This window comes from Stegastes partitus, unplaced genomic scaffold (genome assembly GCF_000690725.1).
Source record: "Stegastes partitus isolate 25-593 unplaced genomic scaffold, Stegastes_partitus-1.0.2 Scaffold613, whole genome shotgun sequence".
NCBI lineage: Eukaryota > Metazoa > Chordata > Actinopteri > Pomacentridae > Stegastes > Stegastes partitus.
This window is the reverse complement of record NW_007578344.1, coordinates 213,451-235,646: the sequence shown is the minus strand read 5'-3', so window position 1 is coordinate 235,646 and position 22,196 is coordinate 213,451. Positions and strand designations below refer to the sequence as shown.

Here is a 22,196-nt window from a genome sequence, read left to right as displayed (position 1 = left end):
GTAAAAAAAAGAAAGGGAAAAGAAGCTATTACATGTCGAGTGCATAGATCAGTAATAGCCCACATCCCTCACATGATTTATTTTCAGTTAATTAAATTTCTTTTTTTTTTCTTTTAAAGATGAAACAAACCATCAGTTCTGTTTCAGTTTTTTTATTTTCTTACTGTTGGTCTTGAGAGTCCCCGGTTCGCTGCTCCTGCTTCCCGCTTGGTTAATGGCCTTGACAACAAAGATATACTTGGTGCCGCTCTGCAGACCGTGCACTGTGTAGTGGTTCTGCTTGATGTTGGGTACAATCATCCAACTTTCCAAGGAGTTGCACAGACCTGGGAGGCGAGGAAGGGGGGAAAGGGAGGACGAGATAAGAGAAGAAGAGCAGGAGGGAAGATTCAATGTACAGTCAGTTAATTCACCCAGATGGTATCTCCTGTAAGTTTTCAGTTGTTCAGCAGTTTAAATGCATTTAAACGTCAACTTTATTTAAAGGACAAAGTCTGGAAGGAGGAAACTTGTGGAACTAAAGGCGCTTTCAGCAGCAAATAGCAAATAAAAGGAAAAATTCTTTGCTTAAGAGTTTCCTGGAGAGGAGTGATGTACAGCTATGTGAATGGACGGCGCACTAAATAACTGAGCGTGTGCAAAGCTGTGGCAGCGAGTTCAGGTGAGAGGCTGTGAAAAGGCACAAGAGGAACTATTCACACCTCGTTGGCTTCGTAGCAGCACTACGCTCACCCCGCCGCGCGTCTTCGGCATGCGTTTTATGGCACTTCATCACCGCTCACCTCCTAAGGTGTGCGTGTAGATATGAGAGTGTACGTTTTCCCTCCGTGTCTTGGCTTTGTTTGCCTAAGGCGCTCATTCAAGGGCCTGCTATGCTGCTGTTGGCCACCCAGAAGTGAAAGTCATGGAATGAGCCCCTTAAATTCACTTTTTAATGTTATAGTCTTGCTTAACGTGTATTCACCATGTCCAAGCCACAAAAAATATGTTGAAAAATAGACATAAACAGTCACCAATAGTTTGAAAAAGGTCACCCAGTGGCTATGCTAATACCATGCAGCTTTACTGCCTTCCATGCCAAAACATAAAGCTAAATATCTGGTCAAAATTAATAATAATTTAAAAAAATAAAGACCCTCTAAAGTTGTTTAACATATTAGAAATTATAATGACATGGAAATATTTAGGTAACGGTATGCTAATTGTGCGTAGTTAGCTAAACTCCTGCCAAAGATTGCTAGCTTAGCATGCTAGCATGATTTCACCTCAGTGTGGTTGAGCTATTTTTCAATCCCATACTTTGTTAATATGTTTAATAAAGTTATTTTATTTGCAAATGAACATTATCAGACACCTGCTTTAATGAATATATTTTCTAAGAACTATATTTAATACATGTTACTGTTTAAAATCACGTGAATCCTGTGTGTGTTTCCAATTTAAATCCTTTATTAGAATAATTTTTTTGATTAAAAAATGACTTAAGGTAATCCAGGAAAATACTAGAATCCACTAAATACACAATCAGTTTTGATCTAACTAACCAAGATCAAAAGAGGCCATAAGAAAAAATTAGGACATTATAAATAGAGCAGGAAAGTATGCAGGTAATTGCTAAAATCCAACTGTGAGAGTTATTATTCCTACTGGAATTATACTATAAGGCTTCAGGTGAGAACATTAATTAAAATTAAAAAGAAATCTTGCAGTTCCATGTATATCAGATACCAATGGCAGATAAGAAAGAGCGTTTGACTTCCCTTATCATCTCGTCACACAGTTCCAACAGGAAATCTAATTCCCAAGGCTGTACTAAACAATTATGCATCAGAGTTAAGGATGTTGGGTGTTTTTTTTTTTTTTTTTTAATGTTTTATTGCATTAGTATTGCAAGACTTCCACTCCTTGCATAGTGATTCATCCGAAATGCTCCGGAGGGAATTCTCTCGCACGTGACTTAGATGCCAACAGCAACAACCTCTGACATTACCGGATGCGATAACAGGAGGAGAGAAAAATCGCGGCGCCTTATTGAACAGAAGGAGACAGGGATTTGAAAGCAACAGGGAAATGAAGTGTCACATTAGTTTAATAGCTGCCAGTTCTAAATATGCTTTAAACCGTAGAGTAATGAGAAGGCAATGACAAAGGTGTAACCTTGGGAAGACGGGAGGAAAACAAATGAAACATGGAGGCGTACAGAGTTGAAGCAAAAGAGGCTGACATGAAGTGGAAAGGGCAGGATGGCAGTGATTTATTTTTTTTTTTTTGCGGTGAGGTAATTCTGTTTGAATCCTAAAAGAAGAAAAAAAAAGAATAGATGAATGACAGAGGAAAGGCAGTTAGATTTAAAGGGAGCAGGAGAGCTCGTCTTCAAGTGCCCTGACCCCATTTTCTTCCTTGTAGTTGTTGCTCACTGGAGTGTGCTCGCGATTTTCTGGGTCTTGTGTGTATTTGCGCGTACCTGCGTGTGCCTGTTGTTGTTCGACAAGACGTCGTGTCACTAACTGTGTGTCAGGGATTCATTTTCCAGCTGTCATCTCGCCTCGATACGACATTTCACTCCTTTAGTGCCACTTAAACCTTTTGCATGTATGGAACTGTGGATATCCGCCGAATCTCGTGCCGACACAGCACTGTTTTCAAATCATATTCCCCCCCCTTTCATCCTTCACAAGCCGCAGTGATTTGATGTGTGACAACATCTGAGGGTGATAGCAGCAGAAAGGCCAGAGGCTTCACTTCAGGAGGTTCCACTTCAGCGCTATCTCAGCTTTTAGAAAAGCACTTCAGCTCACAGCTGCTTAGGGGAGCTAGTGGCCAGCAGTGGTGCAGATCTGTAAATACTCTGCAACTAGTTACAAAGAAAAAATTAAATTAAAATTTGACTTCCTATGTTCTAAATAAGCCGTTTTAAAGCCATCTGGAGCCTCTTTCTAAAAAGGAATTTCTGCACGATTACAGCCAATGCCTTGTTTCACTTCTCCTGTACTCTCATGCACGGGTTGCAAGTGTTGTTTCTTTTGGTAAACATGTCCAAATGTCGATTTAACATCATATAACAAAAGTTTACGGCCACCACTTTCATCTTTTATCATACTCTATTTGGTAGTTAATCACAGGCTGATTTTTGGAGGATGTAAACAGTCAGTGTAATGCTGTGTCCTACAACCTGCCCTGTTCTTAGCCTTTATTTATATTGGCACCAAAGGAAGGCTAAATTGCCTTAAAGCAGTTCCTTACTGGATTGCAAAACCCGAGAGCATAAACTTTCCTGAGAGTCACTGTGTCTATAAGTGGCATATCTGTACTTCCTGTTTCTAAGAGGATATATGTATGGTTATACATTACTCTGTGAGGCAAGCGTACAATTGCATTTGCATTAATTAGATGCTAAGAGTCTTAAAGTAACTTAATTGCTTATATGAGCTACTGCTATAAGAGCTGAGTGAATGGACCCCTTTAACTTGGCCCTCTGGGGAGGTGCAGCTCATGGTTTGAAAAGCTTCAGCAGTGTTGGGGGTGAAACAGTCGTGCATTTTTTTTGTTTTCTTTGTACCTATCAAATCCCTATAGAAAGCCATTTCTTACACTATTCTTTACTTTTGCATTGCCTGAGATGCATTGTTCCATATTTGCCTGCTAACTATATGACCTTAAACCATACGTATGCCGTCATATCAGCACAAATCTGTGTCCTTTTATGGAGGAAATGGACAGGCTTCTTCTTTTATGCTCTTTAATAAAATATTACCACAAAGGCAACAGAAATGGTGAAAAGTAGCCCAAAGTGCGCTTCACGGAAAAATATTGCGGGAAGACCAAGGCTCAGTTGAATGTCCAAGAGAACATTTGGGAACAGCAGTGTCACATTTAAAGTGTTAACCACAAAACATGTCATTAACTGCGAAAATCTAATTTTTGTAATGTCATGAATATACACCCAAATATTCAGGAATAACATGAGGAGCTACAGCCCTAAAAATGGCTACTACAACTAATTTAGACAGCTGACCAGGCTGCAAGGTAGAGCAGTGGTTAGCATCGTTGCTTTGCAATTAGAAGGTTGCCGGTTTGCGTCCCGGTGAGTACAGCCGGGATCTTTCTGCGTGGAGTTTGTATGTATACCCTGGGTTCTCTGGCTTCCTCCCACAAGGTCCAAAAACATGCTGAGGTTGGTGATTCTAAATTGTTTCTAATCCTAATTGAGTGTGCTTGGTTGTCTGTCTCTAAGTGTAGCCCTGTGATAGACTGGTGACCTGTCCAGGGTGTCCCCTGCCTTTGCCCTAACTCAGCTGGGATAGGGTCCAGCCCCCTGGGGACCCTAGTGAGGATTAAGCGGTGTATAGATAATGGATGGATGGATGGATGGATGGAAGACAGCAGACTGACGTTGGACATGTCCTCTAGTTTGTTTGAAGATCCATTCTGCCTCCATAGGCTTTAAAATCCAATCTGATTGCATTGTTCCCTTATCAGCCACATATAGTTGCTGCACTGCAAACCTCTGCATAGTAACGGTTACTTACTGGCAATGTTGGACTGTCCAGTAAAGATGGCGTACTGGAGCTCATAGGACACCACCGTGAACTCATCATCGGACGTCCAGTGGACAGTGATGGTGTCGTAGGAGGCCGTGCACAACTCTTCCCTTATGCACGGAGCACTTGGAGCTGCAAAGAAAAGAGAACATCATCTCAGGCCTTAGTGCTACAGTCTGTTTGGATAAAGTTGCAAATTGCATTAGCAATATTCCAAAGTGATGACACACTCAAAGGTTGTCAGTTGTTACAACAGCAGTAGCCCTAATTAACCTCGTACGTGTTCATTTGGTTCAATTTATGAATTTGCAGGCTTCATTACACGCAGGATTGAAGATGCTCTTTTCCAGCAGAGTGGTAGGTTGAGCATTAAAAGCAGTGCAGGGGAGAAACAATAAAATATTCAGATAAAAAAAAAAGCAGACCACATTAACACAGCGGGATGAGTACGTTTAACAATCCTTTTAGCGGTAACAAATGAGAGTCGTTACATAACCAGAGACGCTAGATTGGCTCACGTATTGATTCACCGGGAAAACTTTATTATGTTATAACTGTTTTCGTGTCTATAGAGAAATAAATGGAACGAATCCCCTTTTGTATTCAATCCATGAAGCCTCCAGTAGAAACAGAACGGGCCGAGGTAAAGAAACAAAGATACAAAGGCACAGCTTAAATTGATTGTAAAGCCACTTCCTATCTCTTTCTGTGTCTGTCACTCTCTCCCCCTCTCCCGAGCCTTCTGTCATGAGTGGCTGCACATAGTGGAGTGATTCACTTAGCGAAAAGGCCCTCCAGCGAAGCCCTCATGCATCGCAGAGAATAAATACCAGCCAGCCATTTTCACAGACCTTCAAAACCGCCACGCACAACGCCTTGTTTTCCGTCCTTAGCGCGCTCATAATTCATACACTGACATTTTGATGGGTCCCCGCAAAATGGGACGTCGGAAATTAATGTTGAAAATTAATTTTTGGAGTTATTAGGCTGAAGTCTGTTTCTTCAAACACAGTGCTTGAAGACAGAGCAGGGACTTCAAAAGATTTTTTTTCTCCTTCTGAAAATCCAAATTTAAAGCTGGGATAGAATCTTAATTAAAAGCCATGTTTGGTTTTCACAGTCAGTGAGAAGTGGAATCAAAAAAATCATAGATACAGCAGTTGGTCTGTGATTCTGACCTGAAAGCACATGAGTATTAGCAGACTGAGTGTTGCTTCCAGCTTTGTACATGAGTGTGTTAGATAAATATAATCAAAAATAGAGGATGAGGAATTATGAGGAATCCAGTCTGAAGATGCTCCTCAGTGAACATATGAAATATAGATTTAGAGTTTCTTGCTATTCAGGTCATATGGATTCAACACGGTTTCTTAGTTCACTGCAACTTTTGTCCAACCCTGTACTTCAGAAAAAAGTTTTATGTTTGAAATGCATATGCACATGTAAAAAAGAAATAAAATGTTATCCACATATACAAGTATGAATGCTCACATGCACACATATTTATATGTGAACATGCATCCATGCTATGTGGCAACTGAGGTAGTCAGCCAAATTGTTATAGATTAAGAACACAGACTTTCTGATATGGTCAAGAATATTTCTATTGTTTAAATGTGTTGAATCATTCAAAACAAGCCAGCGGAAAAAGAGCCATTCTTCACAAATTGGTCTCCCTTTAGAGGAAGTCATATTTTTGTGTGTTTGTTTGTTTGTTTACCATGTCCATGTGTCCATATGGTGTTGTTATATAGACTAGAAAACATGCATTCAGCAAAACAAGTAGCCAACGCCATGGCTGAGCATTTGCACTTGGAAAACTTGCTGATAACTGTCTCATACACATAGATTCAGACTTGCATGTTTTCCATATGAAACCAATCTAAAGACCCAGCTCATTGACTTGCAGAGTGGATCTTTTCCTATTATACTTCATCAGTTTGCAGTTCAAATGTGTATGGCTACAGTTTAATGTATAGTGTATATTAGTGATAATAGTTTTCATAGATCTGCACATTCTAAAGTAGCCAACAGTGTAGAGTTACATCTAAGCAATTTAAGGGCAGGAAGGGATTATTTTCATGGAAAAGACATTCTAAATATATATCTTCGATACACTCCAACAACCGTAGAGGGACTGTTCCTCTGATCTGACTCCAAAGGCCTGGATAAAAACTAAAAAGGTTTACCAGTGAGGTAATCCAGATTCTCCAGCAGCTTCTTCTCTCTGGTGAAGTCCAGGGCAAAGGTGTCGAAGGTGTCGGTTAAGTGTATCTCAGGGATCAGCACTTGGGTTGATGCGGTCGCCATGGAAACCCTGCATCATGATTAACAGAAATCGAACAGATTTTTACACATATCTCTTTTCTGTAATTATACATGTGTGTGTGTTGAATGTTTTGAAGGATGTAGCTCTTCAAATAGTCTGCATTTGGACTTTGTACAACTATCAGTATTGTGTGTGTCAATATCGTAAGTGTTATCATTGCAGAGAGACAGATATACAGTATTAAGTCCTCAAATTAGAAAAAAATATTGAAATGTAAATCAGCCTAATTACTGAGGCTGTGCAGATTAGATTGTGATTGAAACACTACTTTTGTTTGAAGGACTAAAGGATAATGATTTCTTTTTATATCGCTCCCTTTGTTTCTCCTGAGGATGCACATATTGGACACCAGGTTTTGTTCTCAATTGCCAAATCAATTAGTCAGAGAGCTTAAGCAGGGGCTGCAATAAGATTATAGCTAAATAAAAGATGAAATCCCTCTCTGCTTGTCTTGGCTGTCGGGTAAGTTAAGTACACAAAGTTTTCAAAGTGTTTCCTAGCATGTGTGCGCGCGCTCTTTAACCTCTCCCTTCAGCTAGGCCTTTGTGTATTAATAAGCTGAGTGATTCCGCGATGCCTGGTCAGTGTGTGGGCTGCCTGACCTCTCGTTGATGCTCTTGGCCGTCTGTAGGAAGCGAGCGTGATCGGTCTCTTTCAGCGTCTGATCGGCCTGCGTGATGAGAGCCGAGGACCTCTCGATGCACTGCTTGCAGTTGGAGATCTGCTGGGCGAGCTTCCGAAGCCTTTGCGTCTGGAAAGGACGGCAAAGAGAAATCTCAAGGGTTGCGCTGTTTGGGATGGATTGCACGTTTAAAAGCGAGACGGCGAGAAAATCTCCTCGTCCAGGCAAAGGTGTTGCACATCATTACGCATGAGAACATCAAATGACCCAAATTAGGTTTTATGGGTACAAGGAGATGGATGCTCGCATTGTGAAGTCTCTCATACACGGAAAGGTCAAAGCGAGAGTTGACTGATGCAGGCAGTCATCTATTTCTTCATGTTTCTTAATTGGTTTGAACATCAGAGAATGTAAATTATAGCAAAGGGCATGAACGCATCTATCTTCCTTAGCGAAAGTTCCAGAGAACTGATTTGTTTTGACCTTCCCGCTTGCGCTTGTTCGACAAGGTTTTTGTTTTGAAACCTTGGTTCTTTTACAGCTACGAGGATAAATGAACCTGACACTTGAAGGTTAAATGTTCTTTATGTTGTAGACTAATAAAACAAAGTATGGAAGCAATTACGACTAAGTTTTATGCGAAAGTTGATATCTATTAGAAAAGAAAGCAGACAAACTGCTTGACAACTGCATGAGTTGAGCTTCAGGAATTTTTGAAACTATTGCCCACAAATCTGGGATTTCATTTCCCAATGTTTGTCCCTCACTTTCGTTCTCTCTCCCTATGAGCAAAGATTTTAAGAGACAGATTTAGGTCAGTGGTCGGATTGAGGTCAAAGGACATTTCATCAGCCCTTGGCTTGTAAAGAACCCAAAACTCTGTAATCTCCATTTAAATCCACCAAAATATGCAAAGTCATCAACATGTTAAAACGGATGGGAACATAAGACCCCACTAAGAAAAGAAAGTTTGCCTCAGAAGAGAGCACTCAGAGTTATTGATCATAATCTAGCACTGCACCAAAAAGCAATTTGTAGAAGTCAGTTGGCCTCAAACTGAAAGTATCTTCCCCGATGCAGTCGCACTAACGGGAAGTCGGCGGTACATGGTGAAAAACAATCCCTGGTGCTTTCCAAGTCTCATTAGGCGCAGCTTAAAAAATCATCCGGGTTTAGAGTATAAGTAAACATGCCCTCCCATATGCTCTGGGATTCTACTTTTGGCCACTCGGACTGTTTTTCCCGTCTGTTCAGAACCTGATGAAGGGTTTGCACTTCAACCGTCGGAACAGTTTGCCGTCTGTCGGCAAGATGAGGTCAAGTGGCTGAGATGGAGCGTTGCGTCGGGCCGAAAATGAGGTCTGATGGTATCTTAAAGCGATGTCGGTGTGTTTAAAAAGTGATTAATGAAGGTGATGGCCTTAACAGTCAATCAACCCTGGCAAAATGAGGCTTTGGATTGTGAATAGTGGTCATCAACACACTGATCTACCGCATTAAATGAAGGAGAGGGTTCATTTGTATCGGCCGAATATGGAATGGTTGACTGATGGATTATGGCAATGTTACATTTAATGTTAAATAAAGAAGAAAGAAAGACATTTTGGAAGAACGGCATGACATGAAGGCGGATGGGTAGCTTTAAAACGGGCAACAAATCAGGGTTTATTCAGCTAAAAATGCAGAAATCAGTGTCTCAGACGTAGGACAAGATGTATGCAGTGAAAGATGGGTATAAAAATAGCAGAGGAAAATAAACGCTATCTGCATCCACACTCCTCACCCCTCCGAGTGTTCACCTCACCTTCCCCTCTTTGATCTTGCTGCCAATGATCTGCCTCCTCTGCTGAATAATGTCAATCAGGACATCGCACTCCTCCAAGAGCTTGCCCTCCTGGCGGGACGCGTTCACCTGCGAACCAATTCGCACAGAGCATTAGACAAACAAAAGAGATTGATGAAGGGGCAGGGGATGTAGCGAGAGGCATGTTTAGTGGATCGGCGACACGTCGACCGAGGGACAGGATGTTATTTTCATCCATCAGCTGGCCCTCCTGTCTGGAAGCGAACACTTGAGGATGATGAGGCTTGTTTTGCCTCCTGCTGGCTTGAGTGATGACTGACAAGTAAAATAAGCAGGAAAGCAGCGTGGTTGTAAGAGAGCAGATATAACTCTGGGCAATATGGTGAAGAGCCAGACGCAAGGGTCGTGAAATCATATTTACGATATAGTGTGTGAATTCTAAAAGTGTTTCTCACAAGCAACTCCACAAAAGTTCATGCTTTTTCTACCCCACAAGCAGTCATAAGGCAGCTTCCCACTGTAGGAACGATGGGAACAGACCTATAATTGGCCTTTTTAGCCTCTCTGTTTAAATTGCAGGGTAGGATCCGACAGCTCCGACCACAATGTTAACTACGCCAAAACAATGACAGATAGTAGTTACTGGACTGCAGTTCTGAGAGCACTTGGAAATCAGAACAATAGAGGGTTGTTGTGTTAACCTATACAGTGAGTTTTATGTTGTTGATGGCGATGCTGGAGAGGAGAGAACTCAACGAGGACATCGAGAGGGCAGAAAAATGGCGCTTGTTGTTGTCCTTTTTTCAGTTTACCCAATCAGTTTTGAGCAGCTTTTCAGAACCATTCAGAAGTACCTACCCTGGAGTAGGTACTTTTCACTTCCCTGAAAATGGCCCCTCTTGAGATCTGAATGTGCACAAAAGTTTGGGCTGCCCTGAAACAGGCCCCAGTGTTTCTATAGATGAGAAGGCTGCCATTCTGAAACTCTACAGCGGTAAAATGAGTAGAATGTCTCAATTTGTTGAGTGGCTTTTATATAAGAAATAGCAACTTAGTAAACAAGGGAGTAGCCAAGGAGTAACTGTCATTCACATGGCAGCCATTTTGGCCTGACAACACTGGGATCAAGCATTTGGCACATTTAACTTTTCACCCACTGATAACCAAAATGATATTGGATGATTTTTTTTTTTAAGTTATGCATAAAAATAGCTGGCATGCAAGTACATCCTTATTCAGATCACAACTTTAGCTTTGTTTTTAATTTTGTGTTTTCACTCGCTGCTTCGTTATATTCAGGCACCACAACTACTTGGTTCGGTTTAGGAAAAAGTAAGGGATTGGGCTCAAAGGCACCCTTTTGTTTTGTTAGCCACATGTTACAAAGCTCCAGTTTGTAGGTTTCCAGGGAGATTACTGCATGTACTTATTTGCACGACTGCCACAGGTCACCAATCTGGGTTCTCTCTGTTTACCAGAGATTACAACAGATGATAATGCACATTTTGAGTATGTGCAAGAGGGCACCTATTGGTAACATTTATGGGCATGACATCAAAAAATAACGCCCATTTAATGGTGTGAAAGTGTCCCCAAACATCATTAATATAGGATATCGTACTGTTTGTGGATATATTTGCCTGTACATAGCCCCTGTAACATAGAACATATAGTTTGTTTTTTGTTAATTTGGTGTAATGAAAACGCCTTGCAGTCGGAGGGACCACTTGAATATTGTTCTACATGGTGGGTTTTGATTAGGTCCGAAGCAAACACAACTATTTCACTTGTATGTGACGACTGTATTTCTGCACAGACTGTACAACTGTTGGGTGTATCACCAAAACACAAGAGATGCTGTGTACTATGGGAACAAAGAAAGATTAGGGGTGGGCGATGTGACAGCTGTGCATCATGGATGATCTTAATTTAGCATTTGATCTTTTGATTTTTAGAGGAAACACAATGTCCTAAACTGCCTCTTAGAGGAGTAACTTATTCTGTAGGCAGACGACAGCATGAACGAATCTCTGTTCATCTCTGTGACTGTTGTGAATTCTTCCTATTGTGTGGACTGTTAATACAGATAGTTACTGTTTACGACTGTAGTTAATTACCTGAGCTCTGTGCCCGGTGCTTTGTTGACATTATTGATTCATTTCTTCCACACAGTCGTCTGCGTAGAAGTCAAACACGATGCAAGTTTCCTCTGCCATATTTTCAGCTACTTTTGAGGTTAATGGTGCTCTGCTTAAGTTGTTTTCACTTTGCACGTTGCTCAGCTTGATGACTAATTTATCTTGATGTACATTATAGTTTATTTCATGCTGCCATTCTGGCAATGTGTGAGGTTAGTTGGGGCTGCACATTTGAAAGTAGTAATTTAGTAACATCTGGCAGTGCATTGTCAGAGTTATGTTTATCCATAAATGAGGAGGCAATTCCAATGTTCCCTTTCTGGGTGTTTTAATTTCAGAAACCACCACTTTGTGTCTGTGCAGCAAACAACCATCTGGAGTCATGTTAATCTTTGGTGCTTCCTCTCTCTTAAGTAAAGAAGTTCTGTGATCGCTGATAGGAGCGCTGTACAGGTCAATACCAATCATCCTGCTCGTCTTATACGGTGGAAACTCAATATGTGTCAAAGTGGCAGAGATAGGAATCGCTACTTCCAGTCAGAACTTTCAGAACAAATCTGAATAAAAAGCGGGAGGCAGAGATTTGTGAGTTGGGCTTCCAGCTTAAGCGCAGGCAGGCAAATGCACAATGTGATCACGAGTTCCACTAAATCTCTTGTGATCCAGATTGTGGATTGTGATTCTACCCCGAAAGTAAAGATGTAATGTAAAGCCTTGTCCTGTAATAACTGAGCTGTGTTTAAGAAAAAAAAAAAGGCATATTTAGTTCGTATGGCTGCAGTTTCAAACATCTGTTTGGCTCAAATCCCACTGGGGGCAGTTAAGTTTTATAAAAATGATTTAATTTACTCGGAAGGAAAAAAAAAGCGCAGTCGATGCCGTTGATTACATTCAAGGTGGTTGTACCGCCAGGGCCCGTTCTCCGAGGCACTTGATTCACTTTACAGTTGGAACCTCTACAGTCTAAACAGCCTATAAAAGTTGTTCAAGTCCAATTATAAGAGCGCGGGCCCGAGCATAATGTGTAATTTCTCATTGTGGTCATTTCCTAACGGCCCTTTCAGCACCTTGTAAAGTGTTTTCTTACTTCGGCGAAGCGATAGCAGTGGGAGCAATGAAAGGGAAGTCTGCTGTGAGCGTAACCGAGCCAACATGAGTTATTCATACAAACATGCGCTCTCTCCCCGCAAACACACGTCGACGCTGACAGGTGTTTTAATAATGACATCATGGGGAGTCATTCGCTTTGCCTGCGCGGAGCCAAACAAGCCTGGAAAGGACTTCCACAATATCCTCGGCGTCCCTTCCTAAACAGCATTTATGTGATTTTTTTCTTGCCAACAGAAACAATTTGCCACCTGGATTACATCTCAGTACTTATGTGAGACACGCTGAGCCGAACGCTTTAGCTCTGCTTTATAGCAACGCCGCCGCATCTGTCTTTGCAGCGGCGCTAATTGGTTTCTTTGACATCGCTGTGACAGCTCTGGGGGAGCTTGAGATTTAGAAGTGTTTACTTTGTGGAAAGCGCGCATATACGTTATCTCTGCGTGGCGTTTTGTACACCAATTAGTATACAGATCGAAAAGCAATGGGGTTTATTCTTTTTTGGGTTTTTTTTTTTAGGGTACAGACCCTCTTGAGCTTCATCTGTATGTTTGGAAGTCGGTTCTTTAAGCGTCCAGCTTATTTGACTGCACTTTTTTTTTCATGTTCCAGTGGGTTCAGAATGTTTTCCAACTGCAAAACAACAATTAAACCAAAAACTTGTCATAAAAGTTTTGGCTTCTCGAAGCTCTGATCTGCTTCCTCTGACATCTCATGGCTCTGGATCGCAAGGAGTCAATCTGAATAAATGACATCACCTCTCAGGAGCAGCCACCCACAGGGCTGCATGGACACACACACACACAGCCATCTTGCACACACATGTTGTGGTTGCTCTACTTTCAGAATACACATTTTTAAAGCTGAACAAAAGACATTTTGCGCCCCGCAGCATTCTAATCTTCAAACTGTGTAAATGTTTGACGCAGGAAATAAATCGGACAGCGTAGCCACACTATTGCACACGCCCACACACACACAGTTTGTGACCAGAGTACATGATGTGCCATGTACAAATGTGGAGCTTCTAATGACTGTGGGCAGAGCCCTCTGGAGCATATGATCAGTATGACAGATTGTAGCCTGACAGGGACATTAAGTGATTCACTTAACCACAGAAACACACACACACACAGACACACAAATGATTCAAGCCTGGAGGACATCCAAAGTTTTGGAAATGCATATGAACCAAACTTCTTTTTGTAAACTTTAAGATCCTTGTTTTACAGCTTTAATTCCTCCAGTTAAAGCACCAAACCTTGTACGTTTGTGTTGCATGGAATCATTCATTCTAATGCATTTCACAGACAAACCCACTAACTGCCTAAAATTACCCCTCCTTGACTACTTGTGATTGCTAAATAACACTTGAATTCAACCCCAGTGTACCTTCCCGACACCATAATGGCGTTCTATTTTTCAACATGCAAAAAGGCAGCGGAGAAGGCTCCAAATATGATTTGGCTTTGGACTCTAACAACCAAAACGCGATGCCAGCTGACGAAGAATGCATGCGTAATGTGGCGCAGGAGCATTAAACCGTGGGCCGAGTCCAACCGCGGCACAGATGGTGACTCAGAAGAACTGGATGCGAATTCGCAGCCCTGTTTAAAACATGACTCGTTAAGGAAGGTTGTCGCGACGCAACATCTGGGGTCTCAAAACGGGTCCGGGGATCCTCAGCGGGTCGTCTTCGCGGAAGCTTCTAACGGCTTAATCTGATGTGAGATGTTCAGAAAGCTCCGCGGAGCGCACGCCAGCCAGGCTTTTCCTGTGTGACCTTCTTTCCTCTTCAGCCTTGTCACATTCATCATGCGCATGTCAGACAGCTTCATTTACCGAATTTATTATGCATGTATTTTTGGCTCATGATCACTGTTTTTTTTTGTTTTTTTTTTAGCGAATTTTCATCTTCTTCTTGCATTTTCGCACCTAAAGACAACATGTCATCACTGTACACAGCTATTTCAGGTTTTTTACTTGTGAAAAGTATGTGCAGTTGTGATGATGCACTGGGGGGGAAAATAGGTCAGGCATTTTTTTTTTTGCCCTTTGCATGTTCATCATATATTAATTTCAGATTTTTTAAGGTCCATCGAAAGAGGATCAAACAGGGCTGTTTAAAAATGTCCTGCATCATCAACATTTGCCCCGCAGCTTGGCTGGCAGAAAGCATCTTTGCGTGATGGTGACACAAAAAACACGCGAGCTAAATATGTACGCAGCACTTTAGCTTCACAAAATCAAAAAAAATTAAATCTCCTTTAATAAATCACAATCCTCTTTCCCTGCAGTTTGTAAAGGCCTTGCCAAAGCACAGAGGCTGCTCTCCATTATTTCCAAACGAAGATGTCACTGCCTTTTAACCCTGTGGCATAGCTTTATTTAAAGCTTCTTAGTGGGCCAGCGTAACATGAACGGGCAGGCTTAGCACAGAATTGCCTTCAGTAGAGTCGGATACATGCAGACGTTCACACACTTCTTTTTTTTTTTTATTAACCTAATAATAAACACGTCACCAGGTGTTGTGTAATTGCAAAAAGCTCATGCAAGCTCCAGTGATGTTAAATTTGAAAATGAAATTGCATGCATTTCTTTAAAGGTGCTGCATATGAAGTATATGTTTTTAATATTTGTGCAGCTGCTAGCTTTTGCTACATGCTAAGCTAAATGATCTATTTCTTGATTAATGATACACAAGACGTCACATGATTTCGAAAATACTAAAATAGATGCATTCATGATTACAGATCAGCAGTGCAAAATGATCAAATTTATAGTCACACACAATATTTGTCAGTGTTGACCCAACAGGGCCTCCGGGACTCACCTCCACATGCTGACAAGTCTGGATCAGTTTCCCCATAAGAGACTCCAACTCATTGTTCCTCTTGATCAAATTGCTCAGGTTGGAGTCCAGGGCTTGCTGCAGCAAACACACAAAAAAGAAAAAAAAAGAAGAGAGAACAGAGAAAGTGAGGGATGAAACAAAACTGTCTGAGACATAAATGCACAGAAGCAGAAGGGGAGGGCAGAGTCGTAAATAAAAGGGAGATAAAAATGCAACAGAGCTTCTCCCCTTTAGCCTTTTCTGCTTACACAAGCCACAAAAGTTATAAGACAACCTCAGACACAGCACATCTGAGAACAACTTAAAAAAAAAAAGAAAAAGTTCTAAAGCATTCTAGAAAACACAAGAAAAAAACAAGCACGACAGTTTCCTCGGTGCGAAACAGCAGCAAAGAACAAGTTGAGCAGTGTTTTTTTTCTTTCAACTCTTCCCCCCTGCACAAGCATCCCCCAACAACTCCCTGCCTTTCTCAAAAAGGTGCATTTTAGTCAGCACGTACCTCTGAGCGCGGGTGATACCCCTCATCCCTGTACTGCCTCCTCATCCTGCCCCGTCCGAGCCTCCGACAGAGGATCCTACTCTAGGAGAGGATGTGACTGGGACAGCCACTCCACTGAGCACCAAGCCATGCGCAAACTCAGCCAAGCAGCAAATTAGGCATCAAAAGCCTTCCCTATGAGAGCACGCAGCAGCGCTCTCGGCGAACAAACCGACAAACAGGTGACAGCACGTCAGTCCCTTCACGCTCCTCCCTTCTTCTTTCTTTTTTTTTCCCCTCTTCCATCCCCCATTTTTCCCCTTTTTTTCATCTGCCCGGGCACAAGCTGTCTCCTTTACTTCCAGGACCTTCACATTATTGCCAAGCCAAGCGTGCTTAAGCCGCTCTGATGCCGCTTCTCCACTTTCCCGCTCAAAACTGTTTTCCAGATGAATTTAAGCTCAAACTTGGTAAACGCTAAGATTTCCTGCGTGCCGCTAAAACGGCGTGTAGGCGCATCGGAGCAGCAAGGCCGAGACAGATAGCACATATTTTTTTTTCCCCGCTACATTTAAGGTAAATCCTTTAGTGCTGTCAAAAGTGCAAATTACTCAACTCTACAGTTGGAAGAACAACTTCCTAGATACAGTGTGTTACATCACTTTGACCACTTCTGAGCAGCAGTGTAAACAAAAGCCAGTTCTGATGTTACAGTCAGGATTTGAAGGCACTACCTAGAGGAAATACTAAACAAGCAGTAAACACAGATAGATGGTGGGATTTGTGTGCTTTTGTGTGTGTGTGTGTGTGTGTGCGCGCGCTGTAGTAGCACTAGAGGCTTAATGGATGGCCTTAATACGACGATGACACACAAAAGCAGAAGCGGCATAAAGGTCTGCTTGAACAGGAATATGACGCCGTTATTATCCTCCATCGAGATAAAAATAAACTAAACCTCTTAAGGGATGACGGGGAGAACAAGAATCGCAACAATAAGGCAGCGGATGCATCACGTGTGCATTGGTGGATGCAAAGATGGGTGCAGGTGCAATTATGTATACATACCAGCATCTTGCATATGCAGACTTTACAGTGCATGGATGTGACGCGTATTCAAGGGAAAAGGGATTTGAAAAATAAAATCCACTGTCAGTCCCGTGTGTGTGTAGCTGCATTCCTGTTTGTGGACACAGTGGGGTTAACACACATCTGCAGTGTCCATGTTGCCAACTGAATCTCTTGGGGCCCGCTCGCCCGTCAGGTTGATCACCTGCCAGTCATCCTGTTCGTTTATCCATCCGCGCTGTCTCCCTCTCTCTTTGTCTGCCTGTCCTCTTTTTTTTTTTTTTTTCCAAGCCGGATTTTCAAAACAGTCCCTGTGTAAAGTTAATCTCCGCTCTCACCCGGCTAAGCCAGAGTTGATTTGATGAGTTGTAGATATACAGCAAGCCAATGGAGTCAGATTATCTTGGTGTTAGGATGCATGGATGCAAAATCAATTCACAAACTGATACCAGTAGTGGAAAGGAAGTACTTTTACTTTTGACTTTTATGTTAAGCATACTATATTTGGAAATACTGAGCATTTATTTGTATTGGGTCTGAGATCTTTCTCCACCACTGACCAGAATTAAAGGTGCAAACTACAAGATTCTGAGCATAAATAAAATCAATATCAATATAGCCACAGATCTGCTATGTAGAAATATAGTGCCGTAAAAGTGTCCCAAGCAGAGAAAGGAGTCGGTTTGTGTTGCAATCCAAGCTTCTTTGCAGACAGCGATCCGGTTGCGTGTGCAGTCCCTTTGAAACTGTTACACCAACCAGCATTTATAAAGAGACTGAGAGCAATCTGCCACACTGCACTGGAAAAAAACTAAGATAGCATCTATATTTTTCGCCTAATGTATGTGCACTTGTTTTGTTTTGCTACTGCCCGCTGCTACTTTATTTAGCTTCTTTTTGATCCAATCTTTGTGTGCCCGGTCTGTCAAACCATGGAAACAGACACACACGAAGTGGAGCAGACATGAGCGGGGAATAAGGTGATGTGAAGCTAATGTTGTTTGAGCTGACAACAAATCTAATTTTACAAACAGTTGTGGCTGGATGATTTTTTGTTGGCCCTCATGTATGCAACATAGATGAACCTCTCACATGTTTCCGATTGCTGCACGTAGAAAATGTAAAAACAGCAGATGCAGCACGTATATCAAAGGTGGGCTACCCCTCTCAGCACTGTTCTTGGCCACTTGGCAGAAGAGGAAAACCCCCTCCTGAGACATGCAGTGTAGCGTGATGGCTCTGAATGTAAATACACTTCAAAAAATTAGATTTATCTTTCCAAAATGCGGTCAGCTGACAGAGTTCCAGCCAGTTTTTGTGAGTTATTTTTTTTTTCCTCCCGAAAGGATTCTTTCAACAGCATCTGCTCTCAATCAGTGGGAAGCTGTTCGGCTGCAGATCCTCTCACAGCTTCTTCTTATGTCACCCAACAAGAATCCGCTCTTTGAAACTGAGGCAAACTCACCTAACATCTTCCTCGCAGCTTCAACACGGCTCCGCTAGTATCACGTATGTTGCACCATTTACGTAAAGTCATTATGTGCTGTTCATGTATGGAGGAAAAAAATGGCTGTGGGTGTAAGGTACGAGTTAATAAGTCACCCCGGAGCAGCGCTGATAAGCTTAGAAGGAGATCACACACTCGCTAGATGAAGACAGGTAGGCGAGTGGAACTTCAGAGGGGCTACATCTTTTTCCGAGATTTGCTGTGACACTGAGCAGGATTGCGCTCTTGGGAAAGCGTGCCAAAACTGCCAGAATTCGAGTCCATTCTTTTTCCTTGTTTCTCATATGTTGTAGATCAGAGGAACCTTAGTCACACAGATGAAGACTGAAACTGTGAGACAAGCGCCGAGAACAAAGGCGAACAGCGAGATGGAAATTAAAGATGAAGCCAGCGGAGGATAGTGAGACAGTAACTCTCCATCCATAGGATCCATCATATGTTTGACTACAATGTGTCCGCCGTATATCTATATTCATCTCATATCATTGCATTGGCTGTATTTGATGGAGGACACTCGTGTAGGTGTGCTGGCTTCACACCTAGTTTTTTTTCTACCAGTTCTCTGTAAATTGGAAACAATATGTTTGTCTGAGAGGAACAGAGATGCAGCGAGAAAAGAAAAGAAGCCCTGATTCAAAAGCAAAACGCAGCAGACAAAAAAGAAACAGCGCAGCAAGAAAGGAACATTGTTCAGGGGGGGAAACTGAGAAAGGATGAGGTGTATGTGTGTGGGTTTGATTGAGAGACAAGAAAGCCCCGAGCAAAGGGAACATTGAGTACAGAGAGGAGAGGAGTCAGTGCCGCACATTGCACTGTAAATTCTGAAATAATGGCTTTTATTTACTGCAACTAGAGAAGGAACAAGGCCGCCCTCTACCATAAACAAGGAAATACAGTAAATAAGGTTTTAATCATGGGTACTTTGCACTTTTGCCAAATATGTTATGACATCTATACTTTGGTGAAACCACCCTTAAAGCTGCTGGAGTCTGTGTTTATATATTATCCGTCAATCATACTGTAAGTCGGCATCTATGGGAAAGAAGTCACTCGTAAAGATTCACAATTACCCTCAGGTCTGTGCAGCTTCCTGGTGTCTCTCTGACAGCTGTTTCGGTTTTAATATCCGCAACTTTACTGTTGTAGTTTCAGTCTCAGCAGTTCTATCGATCCTGTATCCAACAGCTTCATGATACTCTTTTTCTGAAATTTCCTGACCAGCACCAAAGATCAAGTTAGCAACGAGTTGGTAAGAAAGTGAGCAACGAAAGAGCTGGATGCCTCTCTGAGGGGTTGGTGGAGACCAAAAACAGAGCTAAAATGATGGTAAATGTTGGTTTTGGATTTGTCAAATGGGCGCAAACACCTCTCCAAATGATGTATGGCATTGTGTTGGCATCGTGGTTGCTGCTTTTGCCTTTACAGTCTGGAATAATTTTTCCAATTTAGTTTGTTGTTGAGCTCAGAGTTGCTGTGTAGTAGTAGCTGTCTCTATGAAAGGCTCTGGTTGAGTTTAACCCTGATCACTCTCTGATATAATCAGCTTTTGCAGGTTTAGAGGACCATTTATCATAACAATGGGATTCATGTTGGAGTAGAATTATGACTGAGGCCTTCAACAGTAGCTTCCTGAAAATCTTGTATTTGCTGAACTCTATCAGGGTCAGAGCTTTTACGTGACACAGATTTCCAGCCTGGTGTTGAACATGCAGTGAGGAACTTTGTCCTCCCCCTTCTGGCAGTGAGAGGAATTACTTAAACACAAATCCATCTTCTGAAATTGAAGCTTTGTTTTCATTTGGCATAACTTTGAATAACTTGGTAGCTTTTCCCACTATACGCATTGTTGCTTTAACCTACGAAATGCATTGACACAGGTGCACCAGTGCAGGAATGTCACCACACCAGCTATAAAACGTTGATATACTGTAATATACAAACATATTTACTTGATGCTGATAGGCCTGATCCGCACTGTGTGAACTTATTTTACTTGAGTGTACCAAATGTATGTAAAAATCCCACACCGCCGCTTAAAGAAGCAACTTTTTCGCAGCCTGTTCTGGTTAAAATCCGAAGCCTTTTGCACATTTGATCAACCCCAGTAGCACCGATGACGCACTTCTACATCACCTTGGGCTGTCAGGGAAAAAAAAAAATCAGCATTGCTCTTTTATGATTCACTTTAAGGATTGTTCGCCAAAGTCAAAGTTGAAGTTTTCAAAAAATTTCAACTTAATAGGCTGGACTGTATTACGGAAGTCTGTGCGGGAACTTAGGATATAAAAGATGAATGAGGCGGCTTCAGGACATAAAGCTAAATGTCATCCTTATCTGCGAAGCCGCGAATCCAATGTAATGTTTTTGTGTCTGTTCAGGTTTTATTGTGTACGTTTGCACTTGTCAACACAAAGTATGTTGTTTCAGCACTAAAGGGCTGCTGATTAAAGAAAGCGGATTACTACAGAACACAACAAACCTGTGATTTCAAACTGGCACACACACACACACACACATATATATATACACACAGCAGCTCCCATCTTTTATCCTCAAGGTTCTTTCTCCTCAGACCCAGAGCCAAGGACTTTAAAAGCTATTTCCAACTGCCTCCTCCGTCAATTTCCTGTGACGGGGGTAATTTTATCTCTGAAAAAGGATGGGTGTTCCCACAATAACCTCCATGGCTCTTATCAGACACACACCACCACTGCCACTGAAAAAAGGAAACTATTCCAATCATCTGATATTCTTTTTTTTTCTTCTCGTCCCCCCGTGGAGAGCGGGGATATCTCAAATTCCAGCAGATCAGGGCAAAGAAGTGATATGCATGAAATGTTCCAGAAAATACGACCAAAACAGTTTCAACTTGTCAGACTGCAGAATGAAAGAGGAAGAAGAAAAAAAATCATATCGGAGAAAAATAAGACTGCCTGTAACATCTTAAGTAGCTCAGGCTTGAACTATTTGAATTACCTCACATGTGTGTTTGCTGCAGCTCGTCTTTGGAAAAAGTTCACCCAAAGTTTCCTGTCGTCATGAATTGAAGATCAAATAAATTGATGTTGAAGCTAATTGCCATGGAAACTGGTGTGTTTATACCGAACACCATATTTGTTTTTGGGTTTTTTTGGATCTTGTCTTGTGAACAAGCTTCAACCCAACTCACTGTAAACCGTCCATTGACGTATAAAATGTCATATTTGTCTTCGTCCAAATGTGCTTTTCTTTAGATCGTCACAACGACACTAATGCTTCCGTTTGCGGATGCGGTGTCTCGTTTTGCTTTTAGAAAATACTGCGACACACAGTTTAAATTAAAGAAAAAAAAGGAAAAAGTGTTTACCAAAATGAATTAAAGTGAAGTGAACTGACACGTAAAGCACTCAGAAGCATCACAACAGTGTTTGTCCTGAGGCTGAGAAATATTTTAAGCCTCACTTTCATTGAAAAACACAGCAAAACAAGTCAGTGATCTGAAAAAAATGTGATCTGGAATAATCTGCCTTCAACTTTACTGATGATGTTTCATATCCTGCTCAATAGGCCTTTTCACCAATTGCATCTATAATAATCAACATTTAGACAAAAAAGTAGTTGAACCACCTTATGAATTCCCACCAGTCGCCCTTGAGTGTTGTTTTATATGGTCTCATAAGAAATAGTCAATTTATTAGTTAGTCAATTACCAGAAATTTGGGTTTGTTGACTTAATGGTAATTTCATTAGGGGTATCTTGGACAGCAAAATA

General features: G+C 41.7%; 1 protein-coding gene across 1 annotated transcript in view; it reads right to left on the bottom strand.

The window, feature by feature from the left end:
* LOC103362884 (E3 ubiquitin-protein ligase Midline-1) overlaps positions 1–22,196 on the bottom strand; it is a 48,846-nt gene that overhangs the window by 2,489 nt on the left and 24,161 nt on the right. The window contains exons 3-8 of the mRNA XM_008289402.1: positions 15,375–15,470; positions 9,297–9,404; positions 7,473–7,621; positions 6,731–6,858; positions 4,530–4,673; positions 165–326 (exon numbers count right to left, since the gene is read on the bottom strand). Coding sequence (XP_008287624.1) covers positions 165–326; positions 4,530–4,673; positions 6,731–6,858; positions 7,473–7,621; positions 9,297–9,404; positions 15,375–15,470 — 787 coding nt within the window. The remainder of the gene's footprint in view (positions 1–164; positions 327–4,529; positions 4,674–6,730; positions 6,859–7,472; positions 7,622–9,296; positions 9,405–15,374; positions 15,471–22,196) is intronic.